This window comes from Bos mutus, chromosome X (genome assembly GCF_027580195.1).
Source record: "Bos mutus isolate GX-2022 chromosome X, NWIPB_WYAK_1.1, whole genome shotgun sequence".
NCBI classification, from domain to species: Eukaryota; Metazoa; Chordata; class Mammalia; order Artiodactyla; family Bovidae; genus Bos; species Bos mutus.
This window is the reverse complement of record NC_091646.1, coordinates 7,529,549-7,548,040: the sequence shown is the minus strand read 5'-3', so window position 1 is coordinate 7,548,040 and position 18,492 is coordinate 7,529,549. Positions and strand designations below refer to the sequence as shown.

General features: G+C 41.5%; 1 protein-coding gene across 2 annotated transcripts in view; it reads left to right on the top strand.

Annotated features, from left to right (window-relative positions):
• Positions 1-18,492, top strand: part of GRIA3 (glutamate ionotropic receptor AMPA type subunit 3) — a 307,649-nt gene that overhangs the window by 214,911 nt on the left and 74,246 nt on the right. For both annotated transcript variants that reach the window (XM_005889307.2, XM_005889308.2), the window contains exons 8-11: positions 1,325-1,429; positions 2,545-2,652; positions 4,017-4,223; positions 16,126-16,502. In XM_005889307.2, the coding sequence (XP_005889369.2) occupies positions 1,325-1,429; positions 2,545-2,652; positions 4,017-4,223; positions 16,126-16,502 (797 nt within the window). The remainder of the gene's footprint in view (positions 1-1,324; positions 1,430-2,544; positions 2,653-4,016; positions 4,224-16,125; positions 16,503-18,492) is intronic.

Sequence of the window (18,492 nt, the reverse complement as noted above, 5' to 3'; positions counted from 1 at the left end):
GAAAAATCATGCTATCCACGCCTCTGTATTTGGCATCCCAACCAGACATTCAGGCTATTCCAGCACCTCTGTTTTTTGTAGCATTCAGTACTCCTGATTCCCTCAACTTAACAAATTTCATCAGTCTACAGATTATCCCTCCATGACCTAGCTCTCCATACCTGTCTGTAGCTAGGAATAGGTTAAATAAGAGGAAAAACTCAGTCCTGTTACTATGGTAGTTGGTAAATGTGCAAACCCCTCAAGAATTAGAAACAAAACTCACTTTGATTAATAATTATTATTATTATTAATAGAGCTAACATGTATTGCAATGCTCAGCACATGCCAGACACTGATCTAAACATGACATATGGATAGCTCATTTAATCCTCCCAACAACTCAGTGGGATAGGTAGGCTTTCCCATTTTACAGATTAGTACACTGAAGTTCAAAAGCATTAAGGAACATCCCCAAGGTCATACAGTTAGTAAGTGATGAAGTTATGGTATGAATCCAGGAGCTTCAGAGCCCGTGTGACTGAAATCAGCTTATGTTTGGACACTGAGAATACTAAGATAAGACAGTCACAGTCCCCAAGGAACTCACAGTCCAGAGGAACACATTGTCCTAGTTAAGAATACTCCTTGGGATACTCTTTTCAGAAAAGACTGATGGTAGACATTTCAAGTCCTTGAAAAAGTAGTAGCAGAGCCCTTACTGTATCATATAAGAAACTGCTTGTCAAAAGAAAAAAATCAGTATCATATATTAACACATATATGTGGAATCAAGAAAAATGATTTGGATGATCTTATTTGTGAAGCAGAAATAAAAACACAGATGTAGGGACAAATATATGGAGACCAAGGGGGAAAGAGGTGATGGTGGGGTGAATTAGGAGATTGGGATTGACATATATATACTATTGATACTATGTATAAAATAGATACCAAATGAGAACCTACTGTATGGCACAGGGACCTCTACTCAACGATCTGTGGTGAGCTATATGGGAAGGAAATGCAAAAAGAGGGGATATAAATAGATAACTGACTCACTTCGCTGTACAGCAGAAACTTACACAACATTGTAAGGCAACTATACTCTAATAAAAAAGAAATTGCCTGTTACACCACTAAGAGCTTCATTAAAAGCCATATTTACAAAATACTGGGGAGAAAATGAAGATCTGTGCAGACCTGATCTGGTGGCTATAGCTCATTGGCTCAAGATAAATGTTCTCTAATATTCCAAGATCTGTCCATAGACCTCATTGCAAAGAACTTAGAAGGCAATATTGTGGTGCTATTTAAAAATTTTACATTTTCCCCTTTCTACCAGGTGCAAGTACAAGGAATGACTGGAAACATACAATTTGACACTTATGGACGGAGGACAAATTATACCATCGATGTGTATGAAATGAAAGTCACTGGCTCTCGGAAGGTAAGTAACCCAAACAGATATCCCAGTGAAAAATCACTCAAAAAGTGATAGCCTTCAGATGCAGGAAAATACATGTTAGGAAACACACCCAGAGCAAATTCCCACACATCCTGTTTGCCTTTCCATTCAGTGAATAGTGTAGCTACAATGCAGAGCTGTCTTGTAATCAAAGTGTTCCATCTACACATTGTAAAAGGACTATTTCCCTCTGAGGCTGGTTCTTTAAAAGCGATAGACTCAAGAGTTATTCACAGCTTCCTACAATACAGGAAGGAATTACAAATTTTTTAGCATGTTATTTAAACCAGGGGTCCCCAACCTCCAGGATCTCATGTCTGATGATCTGAGGGGGAGCTGATGTAATAATAATAGAAATAAAGTGCAGAATAAATGTAATGCACTCGAATCATCCCTAAACCATCCCCTCTCCCCCGGCTCCATGGAAAAATTGTCTTTCATGAAACCAGTCTCTGGTACCAAAAAGGTTGGGGACCGCTACCTTAAACAGAAGCTGCCAAGATACACATGCTTTTAGCAAAAGAATTAGAAAGTAGGTAATCTCTCCATTTTGCCAACTCACCTACCAAAAGGACTCTGGACAAAGTACCTTTCTCTACAGCTAAATTTCATAATAACCACTTTGCTTCTGTCATACTAATAGTCACGAGGTGGGAATTTAGTAGTCACTTGATAAAACCTTAGAATATAAAATATCTGGTACCACTTCTACAGGATACTCCACTGGTGGTTTCTCACCCCACCCTATCCCCCACACTCCAGATTCCCTACAGTCCTAAGGAAAGGATTCTTCTGCTATCTGAGTTTAAAGAATCAAAAAGCCTGATCATTCTACAGTAGGCTAACTCATTTTACCAAATATCAGTAAAAGCAAAGCAGGGATGGGAAGCCCCAGGATGAAGGAACTAGCAGCACACTTGTGTGTGTGTCAGTGTTGTGGTCCTGGTAGGGGTGGCAAGACAAAGGGAGAGAGGACCTCAATCCTTGGAAAGCTCGAGCAACTGAAAAAAACTTTCATTCCACAAGAGCACTTGAATTTCAGGCAGCACTTTTTGAGTGAAAAATAGGCAACCAGGTCAAATGTCTGCTCTTTCCAGGCTGGCTACTGGAATGAGTACGAAAGGTTTGTGCCTTTCTCGGATCAGCAGATCAGCAATGACAGTGCATCTGCAGAGAACCGGACCATAGTCGTCACTACCATTCTGGTAAGTATAGAGGACTAGGTGGGCTTTCTGTTGAAAAGCAATATTCAGCCAGGAGGAAAGACCTCAAGTTCAAATAGTCAAAGTTTCAAATAGAAACTTTCAACATGTCAACTGAGGAACCTTTTGAAATATCTTGCCATGATGATGAAAGAATGTCATTTTTAAAAAAAGAATAGGGAATTTGCAACAGTCTTAGATGTCATTATCCTCTTAAACAAGGGCTTCCTAGGTGGCTCAGTGGTAAAGAATCTGCCTGCCAATGCAGGGCACTCGAGTTTGATTCCTGGGTTGGGGAAATCCCCTGGAGAAGGAAATGGCAACCCACTCCAGTATTCTTTCCTGGGAAATCCTATGGACAGAGGAACCTGGTAGGCTACAGTCCATAGAGTTACAAAGAGTCAGATATGACTTAGCAACTGAACAATAATAATCCTCTTAAACACCCTATACCATGGACTGATGCTTCATCTAGACCTGAAATGGAATACTTCATTGTAGGGGAGACAAAAGGAAAGAGTAGGTCAGAGCTCTAATATTAGGCTTGTCACTAACCTGAGTTTAACAGTACAAATAGCAACTTCTCTGAGCCTCAAGTTGTATTATTTTTTAACTTGTGGAATAGGCATAACAATAGTCTCCTACTCATGTCATAAGATGTTTCAAGGCAATATTCACCATGTAAAGCTTTTCTGAAAAATCTAAAGCACTATTGAGATATGAAATAATATTTTCATTTATTTTGAAATGTTTTTCTAAAAATGTTTCATTTCTGAATGAAGTCCAAACCCAGGTTAAAAATGACTGTTCCACTAGGTCTGAAATTGTGATTAACTGAATGGAGATTCAGTTAAAGTTTACCTTTCGTTTAAATATACAAATCAAATACTCACTTTGGGCTAGGTACTATACTAGGCCCTGAGGATATAAAAATGAACAAGCTACAGACCCTGACCTCACAAAGATCACAGTGCTTCCCTAGGGCTTGCCAGGGCTGGCTGCAGTTCTGACATGGTAAATCCCAAGAAATCAAAGGCAGTTCACCTTCATGTAACTGTGGGGAATACCTCTGTCCAATTTGACTAAATCAAAGACTCTCTAGGTGGAAACTGATTTTTCTCTCAAACCCTCAAAAAGGATTTAAATCCTTTCTACTTCTTTAAATCATTGATTAAGGACTCCAAGGAATATGTGCCCCCATGAACAGTCGATCGAGGCTCTTCTGCTTACTAAGCAAACATTTTTAAAAGCTCTCTTAACACGCCAAACCTCAATAGCCACAGGGAAACAAGACTTCATTATTACATTTATTATCTCTTAGAAAAATGTATAGGAGTAACCCATTGATCTTTCTTCTGGTCCCAAAGGAATCACCATATGTAATGTATAAGAAGAACCATGAGCAACTGGAAGGAAATGAGCGATATGAAGGCTATTGCGTAGATTTAGCCTATGAAATAGCCAAACATGTAAGGATCAAATACAAATTGTCCATTGTCGGTGATGGGAAATACGGTGCAAGGGATCCGGAGACTAAGATATGGAATGGCATGGTTGGGGAACTCGTCTATGGGGTAAGTTTTTTCCACTTTGGTTTCATTTACTTCTATGCCTTCCAACTAACCAAGATAGATGAAATTTAATTTTTAAGTACAATGCTTATCCAATTGTATCATCTTCATATGGCCTGTACACAAAACATTTCATTCTACAGTTGAATTCTGTAAAGGTAGCTTGTCAATAGCATCCTTTGGGCGACAGGTTTATTTTACTAAAAGGAAAGAGGAATTGGGGAACTTTATTTTGCAATATTAAGTACAGCCTTCCCTCTACTGAAAATCTGTTCCTTGTGTGTTTCCTGTATTAGGCAGCAGACTCACCACCCACTTAGTTGCCTAAACAAGCAGATCATCTTTCCTCATTACTCCCCTCATATCCAGCCAGTCACCATGTCCTTTCTTTTCTACTCGTCTGGCTCTCAAATCCAGATACACTTCCCAGTCCCATCATCATCATCTTACTAATGGTTCTTACGATTTGACAGTCTTTACTTGGCTTGCCTGCCTCTGCTCTTACCCTGGCCAATCAAATCTGCATTATTGTGACTTCTCACTTTAGAAATCAGGAGAAAATTCAAATTCCTTAGCATAGCAAAGAAGGCACTTTGTCTTCTGGCCCCCACCTACCTCTCTGGCTTCATCTGGGCCTCTTCCTCCTTCACACTCAGCTATAGCAAACTATGCATTGTTCCCTGAAGGCAGGCCTGGGAGTACCTTCACCTCTCCTCAGCTGGCTACTGCCACCTCCAGTTCTTCAGAATTCAGAGATGTCAACTCTTTCAGGAAGCCTTCCCTAATCCCACTTACCCATCTGCAGTATGGTTAGCTGCCCCTGCTTTTTGCTTCTTTATAGTACTGGGCTTCGCAGGTGACGCTAGTGGTTTTACCAGCCTGCTAATGCAGGAGACAGTAGAGACAGGAGTTTGAGTCCTGGGTTGGGAAGATCCCCTGGAGGAGGGCACGGCAACCCACTCCAGTATTCTTGTCTGGAGAATCCCATAGATGGAGGAGCCTGGCAGGCTATACAGTCCGTAGGGTCGCAAAGAGTCAGACACAACCGAAGCAACTTAGAACACGTAGAACTTTTGAATCTGTATTATGAGTTCAGCTGTCCCAACTAGACTATGAACTCCTTGAAGACAGAAGCCGTATCTGGTTCATTTCAATATCCCATGGCCTGACACATAATGGAAATCCAATGAATATGTTATGAATGAATTCATGAATGAACAAAATGGCTCTGGCAAGGGCTTGCCCATGGGTGAAGTACAGAAGAATTATACTGTTAGGGCTTTTTAAAGGAGGTGCAGTAGTATTTTCAGAGTTTCTCAGGGGCTTAACTTGAAAAGGTCTCTGATTGGGAATGACAGATCTTGGGCCATGCAGTGAAGCATATGGAAACAAGTGAAACTGGGCATAAGAACCACCCACTGGATGACCTAGTCACTAGAAAACTAAGCCAAGTGCTGCCAGAGGTTTAGTTCTAATAGACAATTATTACTTGCAATGACCAGTCCCTGTCTAGACAACAGGTTAGGGGAAGCAGAGGAATTTAGGGGGTAGACATTTGAGAAGAATCTGGCAAGAAGCAAATGTCCAAGTGAGCTATTGAACTGAGGTTTAGGATAAGGACTCCAACACTAGAGACAGAAATCAGCAACAATAATAAGGTGTAGCTCTCCAATTGGAAGATAGTACTGGGGTCACTAAATAAGTTTTTGGAACTGGTCCTCAGGAACAAGCACAAAGGCGGAAGCTCGTTTCTAAAAATAAGGGCCCGAAAAGGGAATTAAGGCTTAAAATGAGATTGGACCTCAAGCAACAAAACTAGGGCACCATCCTCAAGTCAGACTAGCTGCAAGGCAATTTGAACCTTAGCCCCCCCACCCAAGCTGGGAGGACTGGAGCCAATTGTCTCTGGTCTTGGATCCAGGCTGTTCCTGGGAACTGGGGCAGGGCCGAACTGCAGATAAGATGCAAGTGAATCCAATTATGAGAAAGAAGAACTTCTAAGGCCTACGAGGAAGCACAGAGCACTCATTAGGCTTCCTGAAGACCCTGAGAAGGAAGCCCTGAACCATCTCTTCTTACTTTACAAGTTGGTGATCAAGTCTTCTGTTTCTCATCTGCCCTCATCTGCCCAACACTCAGGCTTCAAGAGGACCTGTCTTGCTCACACCTCTCCCCTGCTACTTAGCATATTACCTGGTACATAGAGATGCTCAGTTTTTGCTTTAATGAATCACTGCCTGGCATGTAATAATGCCCAGTCAATATTCACTAAATGGAGTCCATGGTGAGAGGTAAACCTATAACAGTTTTCTTATTATTATCAGCTACCATTTGTTGCATATTTACTGACCACCAAACATTGTGCCAAATGCTTTACAAGCATTATGTAACTTAACCCTCAAAATATTATTGACATCATTCTACAGATGAAACAAATTGAAGCCAAGACCAAACAGCTTGTACTGACACAGTGATTTGAACCAAGTTCTCTGACTATGAAGTTTGTGTTAAGCATCACCCTCTACTGCCTAACAGTCAACATGTTGCAGACTCATCCCATCCTAAAACATAGTTGAAAGGTATTGCAAAGGCCCTTGATTCCTTAGCCAGTCTCAGTGGGGAGAGTGTTTGGCCACAGAAGCCTGGCAAGGAATTTACAGTCTGTTTCTACTAGGGCAGAGTAACTGGCATGGACTCTACCAGCCCATCAGGGCTCCATTGCCAGAGCTCTCTACTGTCTCAATAGAAAGCCTGTCCAGCATTGTAAATAGCTCAGTGCCCTCCTGGCATTGTCCAGGACGTTTAACACAGCGATGTGGAGCAAGGCTGATTTCCTGACATTGTTCAAAGACCAGTTTTTTCTGTGCATTTTGGTTTCTCCTCAGACATGTACTCTCTACTGTACCCATTTAATCTCCACATTCTCTTCCTCTTTCCAATTTGTGTATGTGTGAGTGAGGAAGCTTGAGAATTAGTGAGTCCCTTATTGGTTTAGTAATTCAGGAACGAGCTCTCGACTGCTGACTAGGTAAAAATTCTCCTGGAGGAGCCTACCCATTTTTTTTTTTTTTTCATCTAGTGCTCTCTACTCAAGATAAAAGCAAGAGCCAGGGAAGGCTCTTAAGAAATGTCTTCCTCCATCCCCTAACCTAGAACAAGTGTCTGGTACTTCCTGGGATTATAACACAAGGTGATTCCCAGGAACTGACTGCACACCAACCTATATATGAGTGGACTGCCAAGTTCCACTTTCCTCGAAGGCGTGTGGCTGTGAAAAATGGATGTAGTTCTCGTGCGTAGAGTGAGAGCTGTCAGTGAGAGAGGGTGACCTAAGCTGAGTATGTCTTCCCCTTCATTTAGACGTTTTCATCTTTCAGCCTTGAGAAGTTTACAGCTTCTTGATCAATGATAGAAATGGAGAAAAGTGAAAACACGCACTCATTTCTGGCAGGCCTTGTCTCTTACAGTTTGTAAGTTGCTTAAGAAAAAGAATGACAGAAACATACATACCCCTCCTCGGTGACTTCCCTAAGTGCTTAATAAGCAAAAGGATGGAGGACATGAAAGTATTCCTTGAAATAACACAAAACTACACAGATAGACACTGCTTTATCTTTAGGGCATTTTCTCTTAGACTTTTAGTATGTACAAACAGATCAGAGTAGGAAAAAAATGAAGAAAGGCGAAATGAAAAAAAAGCTTTGTAAAGGAGATTTCAGTATCTGCCACGAAGCCTCAAGAAAGAGTCAAAATGAATTAAACTTGTTAAAGAAGAAAGAGGCCAATCAGCCTCTTTTGGATCTTTTCAGATGAGTCTTAAATGGTTTTTTTCCCACTTTAAAGAAAATCAAGTCAAGGTTGATGTTTGGGCCACCCTGTATCGCTAAGAAGGCTATTTTTGAAACAAGCGTCAGTAGGACACAATGTGCCCCCATTATATAAGCTCTTCAGAACATTATGGACTTGAAACTCTCCTCCTGCTTTTAGAAGTTTTGATTTTGAGCTGGATGTCTGTAACATCGCCACATGGCAATTGTCCCCAGCTCAATTGTGGCCTATAGACTGCAAGTTTGCAGGGCTCCCAAATATCATGTGTTGCTATCAGGGCTCTTAGATATCCTTTAGCCTTCTTTCTCATTCATTTTACACAGAAATGTGAACACCAGCCAGGACTGAACATGAGAACTGCCCATTGGATAAACCAGGAAACCAAGGCCTGATATAGGACAGGAATGAAAGTAATAGTAGGGATTGTGATAAGGTCACAAAACCACACAGCATGGCAGAGCTTAGACTATAACTCAGCTTTCATGACTTGTGGTCCAGTGCTCTGTCCACTGAGTCATATTGGCTCAGTTTACTAAGGGTGTCTGCTTACAGCAAGATAATCCTACCTGCCTTCAAGGGGCTTACAATCTAGTTGGATTATGAGCTTTTCCATCTGAGATACTCATTCTGTTTATCTGTAGCCACCAAGATAATGTAATACACACCTCTACTTATCACTTGAAATATTTGAAAATCCAGGTAGGCAGCTGAGGGTTTCTGCCCTTTGAGAGGAGACATGCTCTAATACAAAAAGAGGTCCTAACTGACAAAATGACACATCCCAATGGGCAGCTGCCATGTTCCTTATGTTCCCAGCATTTAAAAACTAAGGAAAGGAAAGGCCAGACAAAATATTGCTCATATTGGCACCTCTGGTTTACAAGACAGCAGAGAGAGCTTGGGGATGGAGATGGAGTGGAGGACAGGTGATTCCAGGTCACTTCCCCCTGAATATCATCAGACTCCTTCACCCTCCCAGGACGAATGGCAATTTTATAGATGCTGTTCACACTGACATTTCTCTCCCTAGGAGAAATTATCTCTGAGGTTGTCACTATCCTAAGATAGATTCATTTTCCATTAAGAAAGACAGAAAGTCGATCTGTCCTTCCAGCTAAAAGGCAGAGAAGCAAGGGTGAAGTAACAGATGCCAAATATTCTCTTCTGTTCTTCAGGTGATTACACCAGGCTTTGGCAGGAGGGCTGATGGTTTGATCAAAGCACCCCTCTCCTTCAAATGAGGCCTGTGAACTCGAGGAAGGAGCACTAATGATACATGGAAGTCTGCCATTCTGCGCAGGCAGGGTGGGGAAATATTTCCAACCAAATTCAGCCTCACGTGGCCTTTACCCAGCTCCAGGGACACTCCTTTATCTTCACTTTGTTTTTAACCCTCTGAGCTCCCCAAGGACAAGGAGCCCTAACCAAGAGATCCAGACTGGGACATCTGTTCTGGATAAAGAAACGAGGAGATCCTGTTGTGACCCTGCTTGTTGCTGCAGAGATTTAAATAGACCTCATCCTTTTCTCCAGATCCCAACAACTGCAGACAGTAAATATCCCATAGAGTACAGTCAATAAAGCCGTTTCAGTCCTGGCCCCCAACAGGGAGCAATTATATTCCTATTGTCTAGCTTGATTCTGTCCCCCTCCTTTCTCTGACACATTTAAACTTTCCAAACAACCTGTCTGCCAAAGGCTACTAGAACCCTACGGCTGATACAGGGATGAGGGGCCAGGTCACGTCTGCCTCTTCTCTCAGTGATGTATAATATCTTATACACTACACGCCAATGCATTGCCTACCCTCCACCTCTCATCTCACTCCCCTCCTTGCTTTCAGCAAATGCTTTAAAAGCTGACAAGCTCCTGCTTATGCGTAGTCTCCAGGTGTGTCACAAGTTTTGTATCAGATCTTCGGATGATTAAGCTATAACATAAGCCTTTCAGCTCAAAAAAAAAAAAATGTTTTAAATGACATTTAAACCAAGTGTCATTTCTGTCTTCAACCTGTTAGACTCTTAAATGCATCACCTGCCATATGCATATGAGTTTGTTGGGTTTTAAGTTTTATGAAATTTATAACTTTGGTAACCCACCTATGAAAAGGATTATAAATCCCCTCAAGCTAAATCCCCTCCAATAATGCAGTTGCTCTGGGTTTGCCACTGGTGAGTAAAAAAAAAAATCAAACCTAATTTGGTGTGTTTACTGAGCCCACACAGCTACTCTTAAGCTGCTTGATTAAAATCCTTTAAGTAGCCAAGACACAAGCAAACTCTTACTCTGAGCCCTTTCCATTGGCTGGTTTTTGTCCATCAGCCGGAACTCTCTCGCACCACCTACTTACCCACCTAGGTTTCTGAAAATGGCCTGCTGACTGCCGTTACTAGCACAGGCAGAGGTTTGAGGACAAAAGGATGCTGGACTGATTCAGGACACCCCAAGTGAGGTATTGGGGTGGACAAAAAGTCTGTACTTTCGTAAGTTCTTACGGGAAACCTGAACTTTTTTGGCCAACTCAATACTTCACTACTGCGTCCAAATTTCATGGGCTCCTAGCCCCATGGAGAATTCTTAACGCTCTCCCAGTCACAGCTGGCTTTCCTAAGGAACAGAGACCAGGAAAGGAATGCTATTCAGAGAGTTGCCTTTTTCACTTTTTCATTCATGCTGCTGCTGCTGCTGCTGCTGCTGCTGCGTCACTTTAGTCATGTCTGACTCTGTGTGACCCCAGAGACGGCAGCCCACCAGGCTCCTCCGTCCCTGGGATTCTCCAGGCAAGAACACTGGAGTGGGTTGCCATTTCCTTCTCCAATGCATGAAAGTGAAAAGCGAAAGTGAAGTCGCTCAGTCGTGTCCAACTCTTAGCGACCCCATGGACTGCAGCCTACCAGGCTCCTCTGTCCATGGGATTTTCCAGGCAAGAGTACTGGAGTGGGGTGCCACTGCCTTCTCCGATAGCCTCCTAAATCTTTAAGTTGCCTTGAAAATGGCCTTGCCACTCATGTGCATGTCCCAGGAGAGCTGAATGGGTCTTTTCTGACACTAGTTGGTTACCTGCTTCTCCCCATTTCCTGTAATCAGCATGTTGATTGCTCCACAGTCATGCCAAGCAGGCCTGGAGCTCTGAAACAAACAGCCATCACAAGAGTCTCTTCATATGGAGTAAGGGAGACAGGGGTCAAGGGCTTCTGCAGGGCTGGCCATGAGTTGATGTGATGGTCCTGCTGCTGAGTTGTTCTCACCAAGCATACAAGACATGGGAGGGTTTGCTGGGTCTCCCGCCAAGTAGGTTGTCCTGAGGCTTGATCAGCAGCTCCCTTCTCCTCTACTGGTTAAGCTTTCTTCCACATACTTTGCTTGCCCTTTGTCTATTACTATTTCTGCCTGTAAAGGTCTTTTCCTTTAATATTTCTTTACTTTTTTGGCTGTGTTGAGTCTTAGTTGTGGCATGCAGGATCTTCACTGTGGTGCATGGGCTTCTCCCCAGAGCATGAGGCCTCAGTAGTCACATCACATGGGCTTAGCTGCCCCTTCACGTGTGAGATCTTACTTCCCCAACCAGAAATCAAACCCACATCCCCTGCATTAGAAGGCCGATTCTTAACCACTGGACCACTACGGAAGTCCCTGTATAGGTCTTTTTTAAGGTTCAGCATGGTTAATCCTCATTTTGAAGCCACGTTGTCCACATCAGTGAGACTTAACTGAGCACAGATTTAATACTGTTCTTTGTTGAAGAAGCATCCTCAAAAAGCAAACAAACAAACTCTGCTACCTCTGAAAAGGCTCCTTAGAAAGAAACAATTCAGTAAAGGTAGAAAAGCCAGGCTGAAGAAAAAAGGCAAGTGCCTGAGGGATGCAGTTTCTTCCTGTGGTCTCATGTGACTTCAAAAGTGTGTGTGTGTTTCCTCAGTCATGTCTGGCTCTTTGAGACCACATGGACTATAGTGAGCCAGGCTCCTCTCTCTGTCCATGAGATTTCCCAGGCAAGAATACTGGAGTGGGTTGCCATATCTTTCTCCAGGGGATCTTCCCCACCAAGGGATCGAACCCACATCAACTTCAAAAGTACTTCAAACAAAAAATTACTTTCTTTAGGAATCTGTTCTCTCTGATGCATGTTCCTGGGAGCCAGACAAGAAGCCCCACTTTCTCTAGCCTCATCTTGTTGGCATTTAGCTGTGCTTATCATCTAGTGGGTGTTTCAGTTACTGAGTTAGGTTTTTTTCTCTTAAAGGGTGACAAGATTCTCAAAATCCTTTCTTGACCTGCTTGAAAAACAACGCAATTCCTCTACTTTCAATCCAGAGTGATTTTCTCACAAAAATGTCCCTTAGTTCTTCCTTCCAAAACAAATGAAAAAAAAAAGGCCATTTCTCTTAGAACTACCCAGGATTTTGACTTTAAAGATCAAAAACTAGTTAAATGAAGTAATTAAGTCAAATGAGACCAAATAGGATATGATACTAGTGGGGCATTTGCATGTTCTTAGCAGGAGGTAGAAATACATTGGCAGGAATAGAAGGTGGTTTTAGCTGTAAATTCTCTTGGCATGAGAAAGCTCTTTTCAGGCCAAAAATTCCCACTAGCTTTCTGGCCAATACTATCCTCTTCAGTTGCTTTTGTTTCTATGACTAGTTTGGCCCCAGGCAGAAAGAGTGAAATAGACAAAAATCTGTGTTTGGCTCTCCTCCAGTTAGAAATGTGGAACTGGTGATTCAGGAGTTAGCTGCAATGAGGGATGAGTTGAAGCCATGGGCAATTATACTGAAGGAAGAAAGGGAAGAAGAGAATGTTAAAAGAGTCTGCTTATTCCACAAACCTTCATTAATTATCTCCCAAACCAGGGCCTATGATAGACTCTGGGGGTACAAAGGTACACCTTGACTGAGAGCAGAACTAGGAAGAAAAGACAGAAAATGAATTTTCAGAAAGGTAGGAGGAGAACTCATAGTCTTCAGTATCAGAGTCAAGAGGGTCAACAGTGCCGAAGGCCAGTGGTGTCATATGAATCATTTGCAGAAAGGTCTTTGAGTTTGATTATCAAGTATATAGTTCAGGAGGCAATTTCACTAAATTGGAGGGCTGGGGGGCAGTAGAAGTTCAAGCACAGGTGTTTAATACAGGAAACTGTGTTAAAATCAAGAGATAGTAAAGGTGACTTTTTCAAGAAGTTTGGTGGCAATAGGGAGTGATGTCATATGGTTAAAAGGGAAATAGGATCAAAATAAGTGGGTTTTATTTCCTTTTATTTTTGGTCATTAAACAGAATTACTTGAGTATGAGGTAATCATTAAGTGAATAGGATCTGTCAATGATTGTCAAATTACGGCAAGCGTTAGGATCACCTGGAGGGCCACCTGAGGCCCCACCCAGGTCTCTTGTGTCATAAACATGGGGTGGGGCCTGAGAATTGTATATCTACCAAGTTTCCAGGTAACTCAGATGCACCTAGTCAGGGAATCAAACATTGAAAACCACTGGAATAGATTGAGAAGGAAAAAATAGTAAAAGAATAAACAGAGCTGAGTTTTAAGAGAGAGAAAAGTATAAGATGCAAGGAAGAAGTTGATTAAATCTTAGAAAGAAAGTTTATTTCTTGTGTGATGGGGACAACAGAAGGGATGGAAAAAGATACAACAAGAGGTCCAGGAGGAGAAGAAAGACACTGAGATGATAGAACTTATATCAGATGGCTTCCATCTTCTCCGTAAAGGAAGAGGCAAGATCATCTACAGAGAGGGCAGCACTGGTAAGGATTAGGGACTGGGAAATGTGTGGAAGAAGCATCATTCACAGACTTAAAGAATCACCATTACAGTGATAGATGATGGATTTAAGTTTAGAAATGTTGAGTTTGAGGTGGTACGCAGCCGTCAAGATTAGTTTGGTCAGCAGGCTATTGGCTTTAGTGAATGCATACATTCTGCAGCAGGTTTTGTCTGTCTTGCTTACTGCTTCACCCCTAGCGCCAGGAATAGTGTTTGGTACAGAATAGGCACTCAGATGCACTGGAATGAACCCAAGAGTCATTGGCTGAGGTTGATTATTGTATGTAAGTTAACATATAATACAAATCTGCAAGTATCTCTGAAATTAGAATATTGTGGTGGTTAAAAGAGTGAGTTGTGGCATCTGAAGACCAGAGTTCAATCCCAGCTTCTGAATGCCTCACTTCCTCCTTCTCTAACATGGGAAGGATCTTGTACCAACCTCAAGGCTGCTACGAGAATTAAATATGGATAAGGGGCTTAGCACAGTGCCTCACACAGAGTAAACACTGAACCCATGTTAGCTGGCTGTTTATTACTGACTTTCCCCTTCAATTAATTAAGGAGAGTTTCTTAATCAGTTTGAGTCACCATGTGTACATCACAGCAGTAAAACATCATTTTTTAAAAGATACACCCTGTCTCAGATTTCATCCTTCATCCCCTAAAGGTAGGGATATTAAGGCATAACTATTTAACATAGAAAAAATTATCATCAAAATTGGTATTTTCACTTTATACCTGATATACCAGTCAAAGCCTTTTCTTAGTTAGAAGCATTTTTCTACCTATGCATTTTAAGGCCTGGCTCCAGACTAAAACAGAGAAGGCAGTGGCACCCCACTCCAGTACTCTTGCCTGGAAAATCCCATGGATGGAGGAACCTGGTAGGCTGCAGTCCATGGGGTTGCTAAGAGTTGGACACGACTGAGCGACTTCCCTTTCACTTTTCACTTTAATTCTTTGGAGAAGGAAATGGCAAGCCACTCCAGTGTTCTTGCCTGGAGAATCCCGTGGATGGAGGAGCCTGGTGGGCTGCAGTCCATGGGGTCACTAAGAGTCGGACACGACTGAGCGACTTCCCTTTCACTTTTCACTTTCATGCATTGGAGAAGGAAATGGCAGCCCACTCCAGTGTTCTTACCTGGAGAATCCCAGGGACGGGGGAGCCTGGTGGGCTGCCATCTATGGTGTCACACAGAGTCGGACACGACTGAAGCGACTTAGCAGCAGCAGCAGCCAGACTAAAACCTACTACTGACGTAAAGGAACTATGGTGGAAGACAAATAAGTGTAAAAGTTCTTAGTGCCTGTTTTCATGGGACTAATATAAAACCTTTGTCTGCCTTTGCCTGAGCTAACTATGCGGTGTGCTCCTGACACATGTATTTTATTGCTCCAGTACATGTGAGTACTACACTGATATTTATCACTAGAAATGATGACTTACTCTATAAATTAATATGTATTCTAATAACTGCTCTGCCCATGCAGAATTCTTTCGTGTTTGCATATTTCATAGTCAATAATCAACAGCTTATTTTTTATGCATCTACAATTTCTTTAGGATGTTTTGCAGTGATGAATACAAAAATAGGAGATTGAATTCCTGCCTTTAAAGGACAATGTTTTTATAGATATACTCTCAAACCAATAAGAATAATGGCAAACACTCAAGTATTAAACTGAGTACTATGGTCCTGTGTGGCACCCCATGGTGAGGAGGGAGGCACATATAAAAAGTATAGACTATTATGCTTTTCCCACAAGAATTTCCAGTCAGGTGAGGGAGATTAAGACATAAGAACATGAACATTAAAATAAGAATATAAAAATGAAACAGTGATATAGAACAGGGGAGTACAAGTTGAAGTGAAAAGTAGCAAAAAAAAATTTAGGAACAAAATGGAATCAGTTGTCCTAAGTCAATATGCTTCAGAGGACAAAGTGTCCTTTCTGTCAAGTATTTTAGGACCCACTGAATGCTGCTGCTGCTGCTGCTAAGTAGCTTCAGTAGTGTCCGACTCTGTGCGACCCCAGAGACGACAGCCCACAGGCTCCCCCGTCCCTGGGATTCTCCAGGCAAGAACACTGGAGTGGGTTGCCATTTCCTTCTCCACACTGAATGCTACTACTTGTCTAACCAAAGGATTGACAAATCAGTTGGTTGTGGTGACTTAATACTTTATATTTTTACCAAAGAGGTATATTAAGTGGCAAATGACTAATGGAAATATTGTCTCTAATAGTAAAAAAAAAAAAAATAGTGTATTGTTTTGTTTTTTGTTTTTTTTTTCCAGAGGGCTGATATAGCTGTTGCTCCACTCACTATAACGCTGGTCCGTGAAGAAGTCATAGATTTCTCAAAGCCATTTATGAGCCTGGGTATCTCCATCATGATAAAGAAGCCTCAGAAATCCAAGCCAGGCGTATTCTCATTTCTGGATCCCCTGGCTTATGAAATCTGGATGTGCATTGTCTTTGCTTACATTGGAGTCAGCGTGGTTCTTTTCCTCGTCAGCAGATTCAGCCCTTATGAATGGCACTTGGAAGACAACAATGAGGAACCTCGTGACCCACAAAGCCCTCCTGATCCTCCAAATGAATTTGGAATATTTAACAGTCTTTGGTTTTCCTTGGGTGCCTTTATGCAGCAAGGATGTGATATTTCTCCAAGGTTTGTTTCCATGCCATACCCAATGCCTCCTTGCATATTATGGCCATGATCCATTCATGTACATCTGGTATTCATTCATCTCAAGTCCAGATTTCTTTAACATTCCATCTGATGACAAATTATCATCAAGCCATTTTGTTTGCTTTCACCCATGAAGTGTGTTATCACTGTCGCTTTGAATGTCTTTCATGCATTTCTATGGCATCATCTATTCATACATATTATAGCAAACATTTGAACTGTGGATAAAGGCAACATTGCCAGCTAAATTGATATTATTCAGATAAAGCTAACTCTAAATCTTGATCAGATCAAACATGCATGGTTTCCTAATTGAGCTAAAACATTTTCTCACTTGTCCAGAGATTGAATCTAGAAAAAATTTAAAAGAAGACAGAACTCTTCTTTAAAACTCTACCTTCCCCTTTCAAGGTCCTCCATTTTTCATTTTTCTCTCTGACTGCCTAGAACTATTTCACTGTAGTACCTTATCCAAGTTTAATCACTAAAACTATAAAACTTCTGAAAGAAAACACAAGAGGAAGTCTGTGTGACCCTGGATTGGACAAAGAATTTTCAGAACACAAAAAGCACAATCCACTGTAAGAACTGATAAACTGGACTTCATCAAAATTCAAAACGTTTTGTAATTCAAAAAACATCATTAAGAAAATGAAAAGACAAGCCACAGTAGGACAAAATGTTAGGAAATCACACATGTGATAAGATAAAGGACTTTTATCCAAAATATAGAAAGATCTCTTGCAATTCAATGAAAAGAAGATAAGCAACCTGAATCTAAAAATGGATGAAAGATTTGAATAGACATTTTCCCAAAGAAGGCATACAAGTGGTTAATAATCTCATGAAAAGATGTTCACCATCATTAGTCAAAGGGGAAATGCAAATTAAAATTGCAGTGAGACACCTCTATATAGCCTCTGCTGCTGCTAAGTCACCCCCATATGTATAATCATTTTAATACCATTTATGGGGCTCTGCTGCTGCTAAGTCGCTTCAGTCATGTCCGACTCTGTGCGACCCCATAGACGGCAGCCTACCAAGCTCCCCCATCACTGGGATTCTCCAGGCAACAACACTGGAGTGGGTTGCCATTTCCTTCTCCAATGCATGAAAGGGAAAAGTGAAAGTGAAGTCGCTCAGTCGTGTCCAACCCTTAGCGACCCCATGGACTGCAGCCTACCAGGCTCCTCCATCCACGGGATTTTCCAGGCAAGAGTACTGGAGTGGGGTGCCATTGCCTTCTCCAATATAGCCTCTAGAATGGCTATAATCAAAAAGACAGACAATACTAAGTGGTAACGAGGATGTGGAATGACTATAGCTCTCATCCATTAGTAGTGTGAATGCAAAATGCTACAGCCAGACTGGAAAACGGTTTGGCAGTCTCTTATAATTAGACATACTTAAAATGACACAGAAATTCCACTCTTATTTACCTAAAAGAAAACATATATCCACACAAAGACTTACACACAAATGTTCATAGGAACTTGATTTATTATAGCCAAAAGGTGGAAACCCGAATGTCCATCAACAAATGAATGGATAATCAAAATGGTATATCCATGCCACATTTGGAATGGGAAACTATTGAGCAACTAAAAAAAAAAAGAAGAAGAAGACTGATATATGCTAATACATGAACTTAGAAAACATGATGCTAAATGAAAGAAGCCAGATGCAAAATGCCACATACCATATGATTCCATGTCTTAAATTCCATTTATTGACTATCCCGTATTATATTATTTCATTTGTCCAGAATAGGCAAATCAATAGAGACAGGAATCACGTTAATGATTTGTGAGGCCTTGGAGAGAGCAGAGAGGGATTAGAATGGGGGTCAGAATTAGGGTGAGGCAAGTGAGGCTGAGTACAGCAAGCACAAGGGTCAGATCCAGTCTTTATTTTAAAATTTGCTATTTTTTCATCATGAACTTTTGCATTAATTTTGATTTTTAAAAAA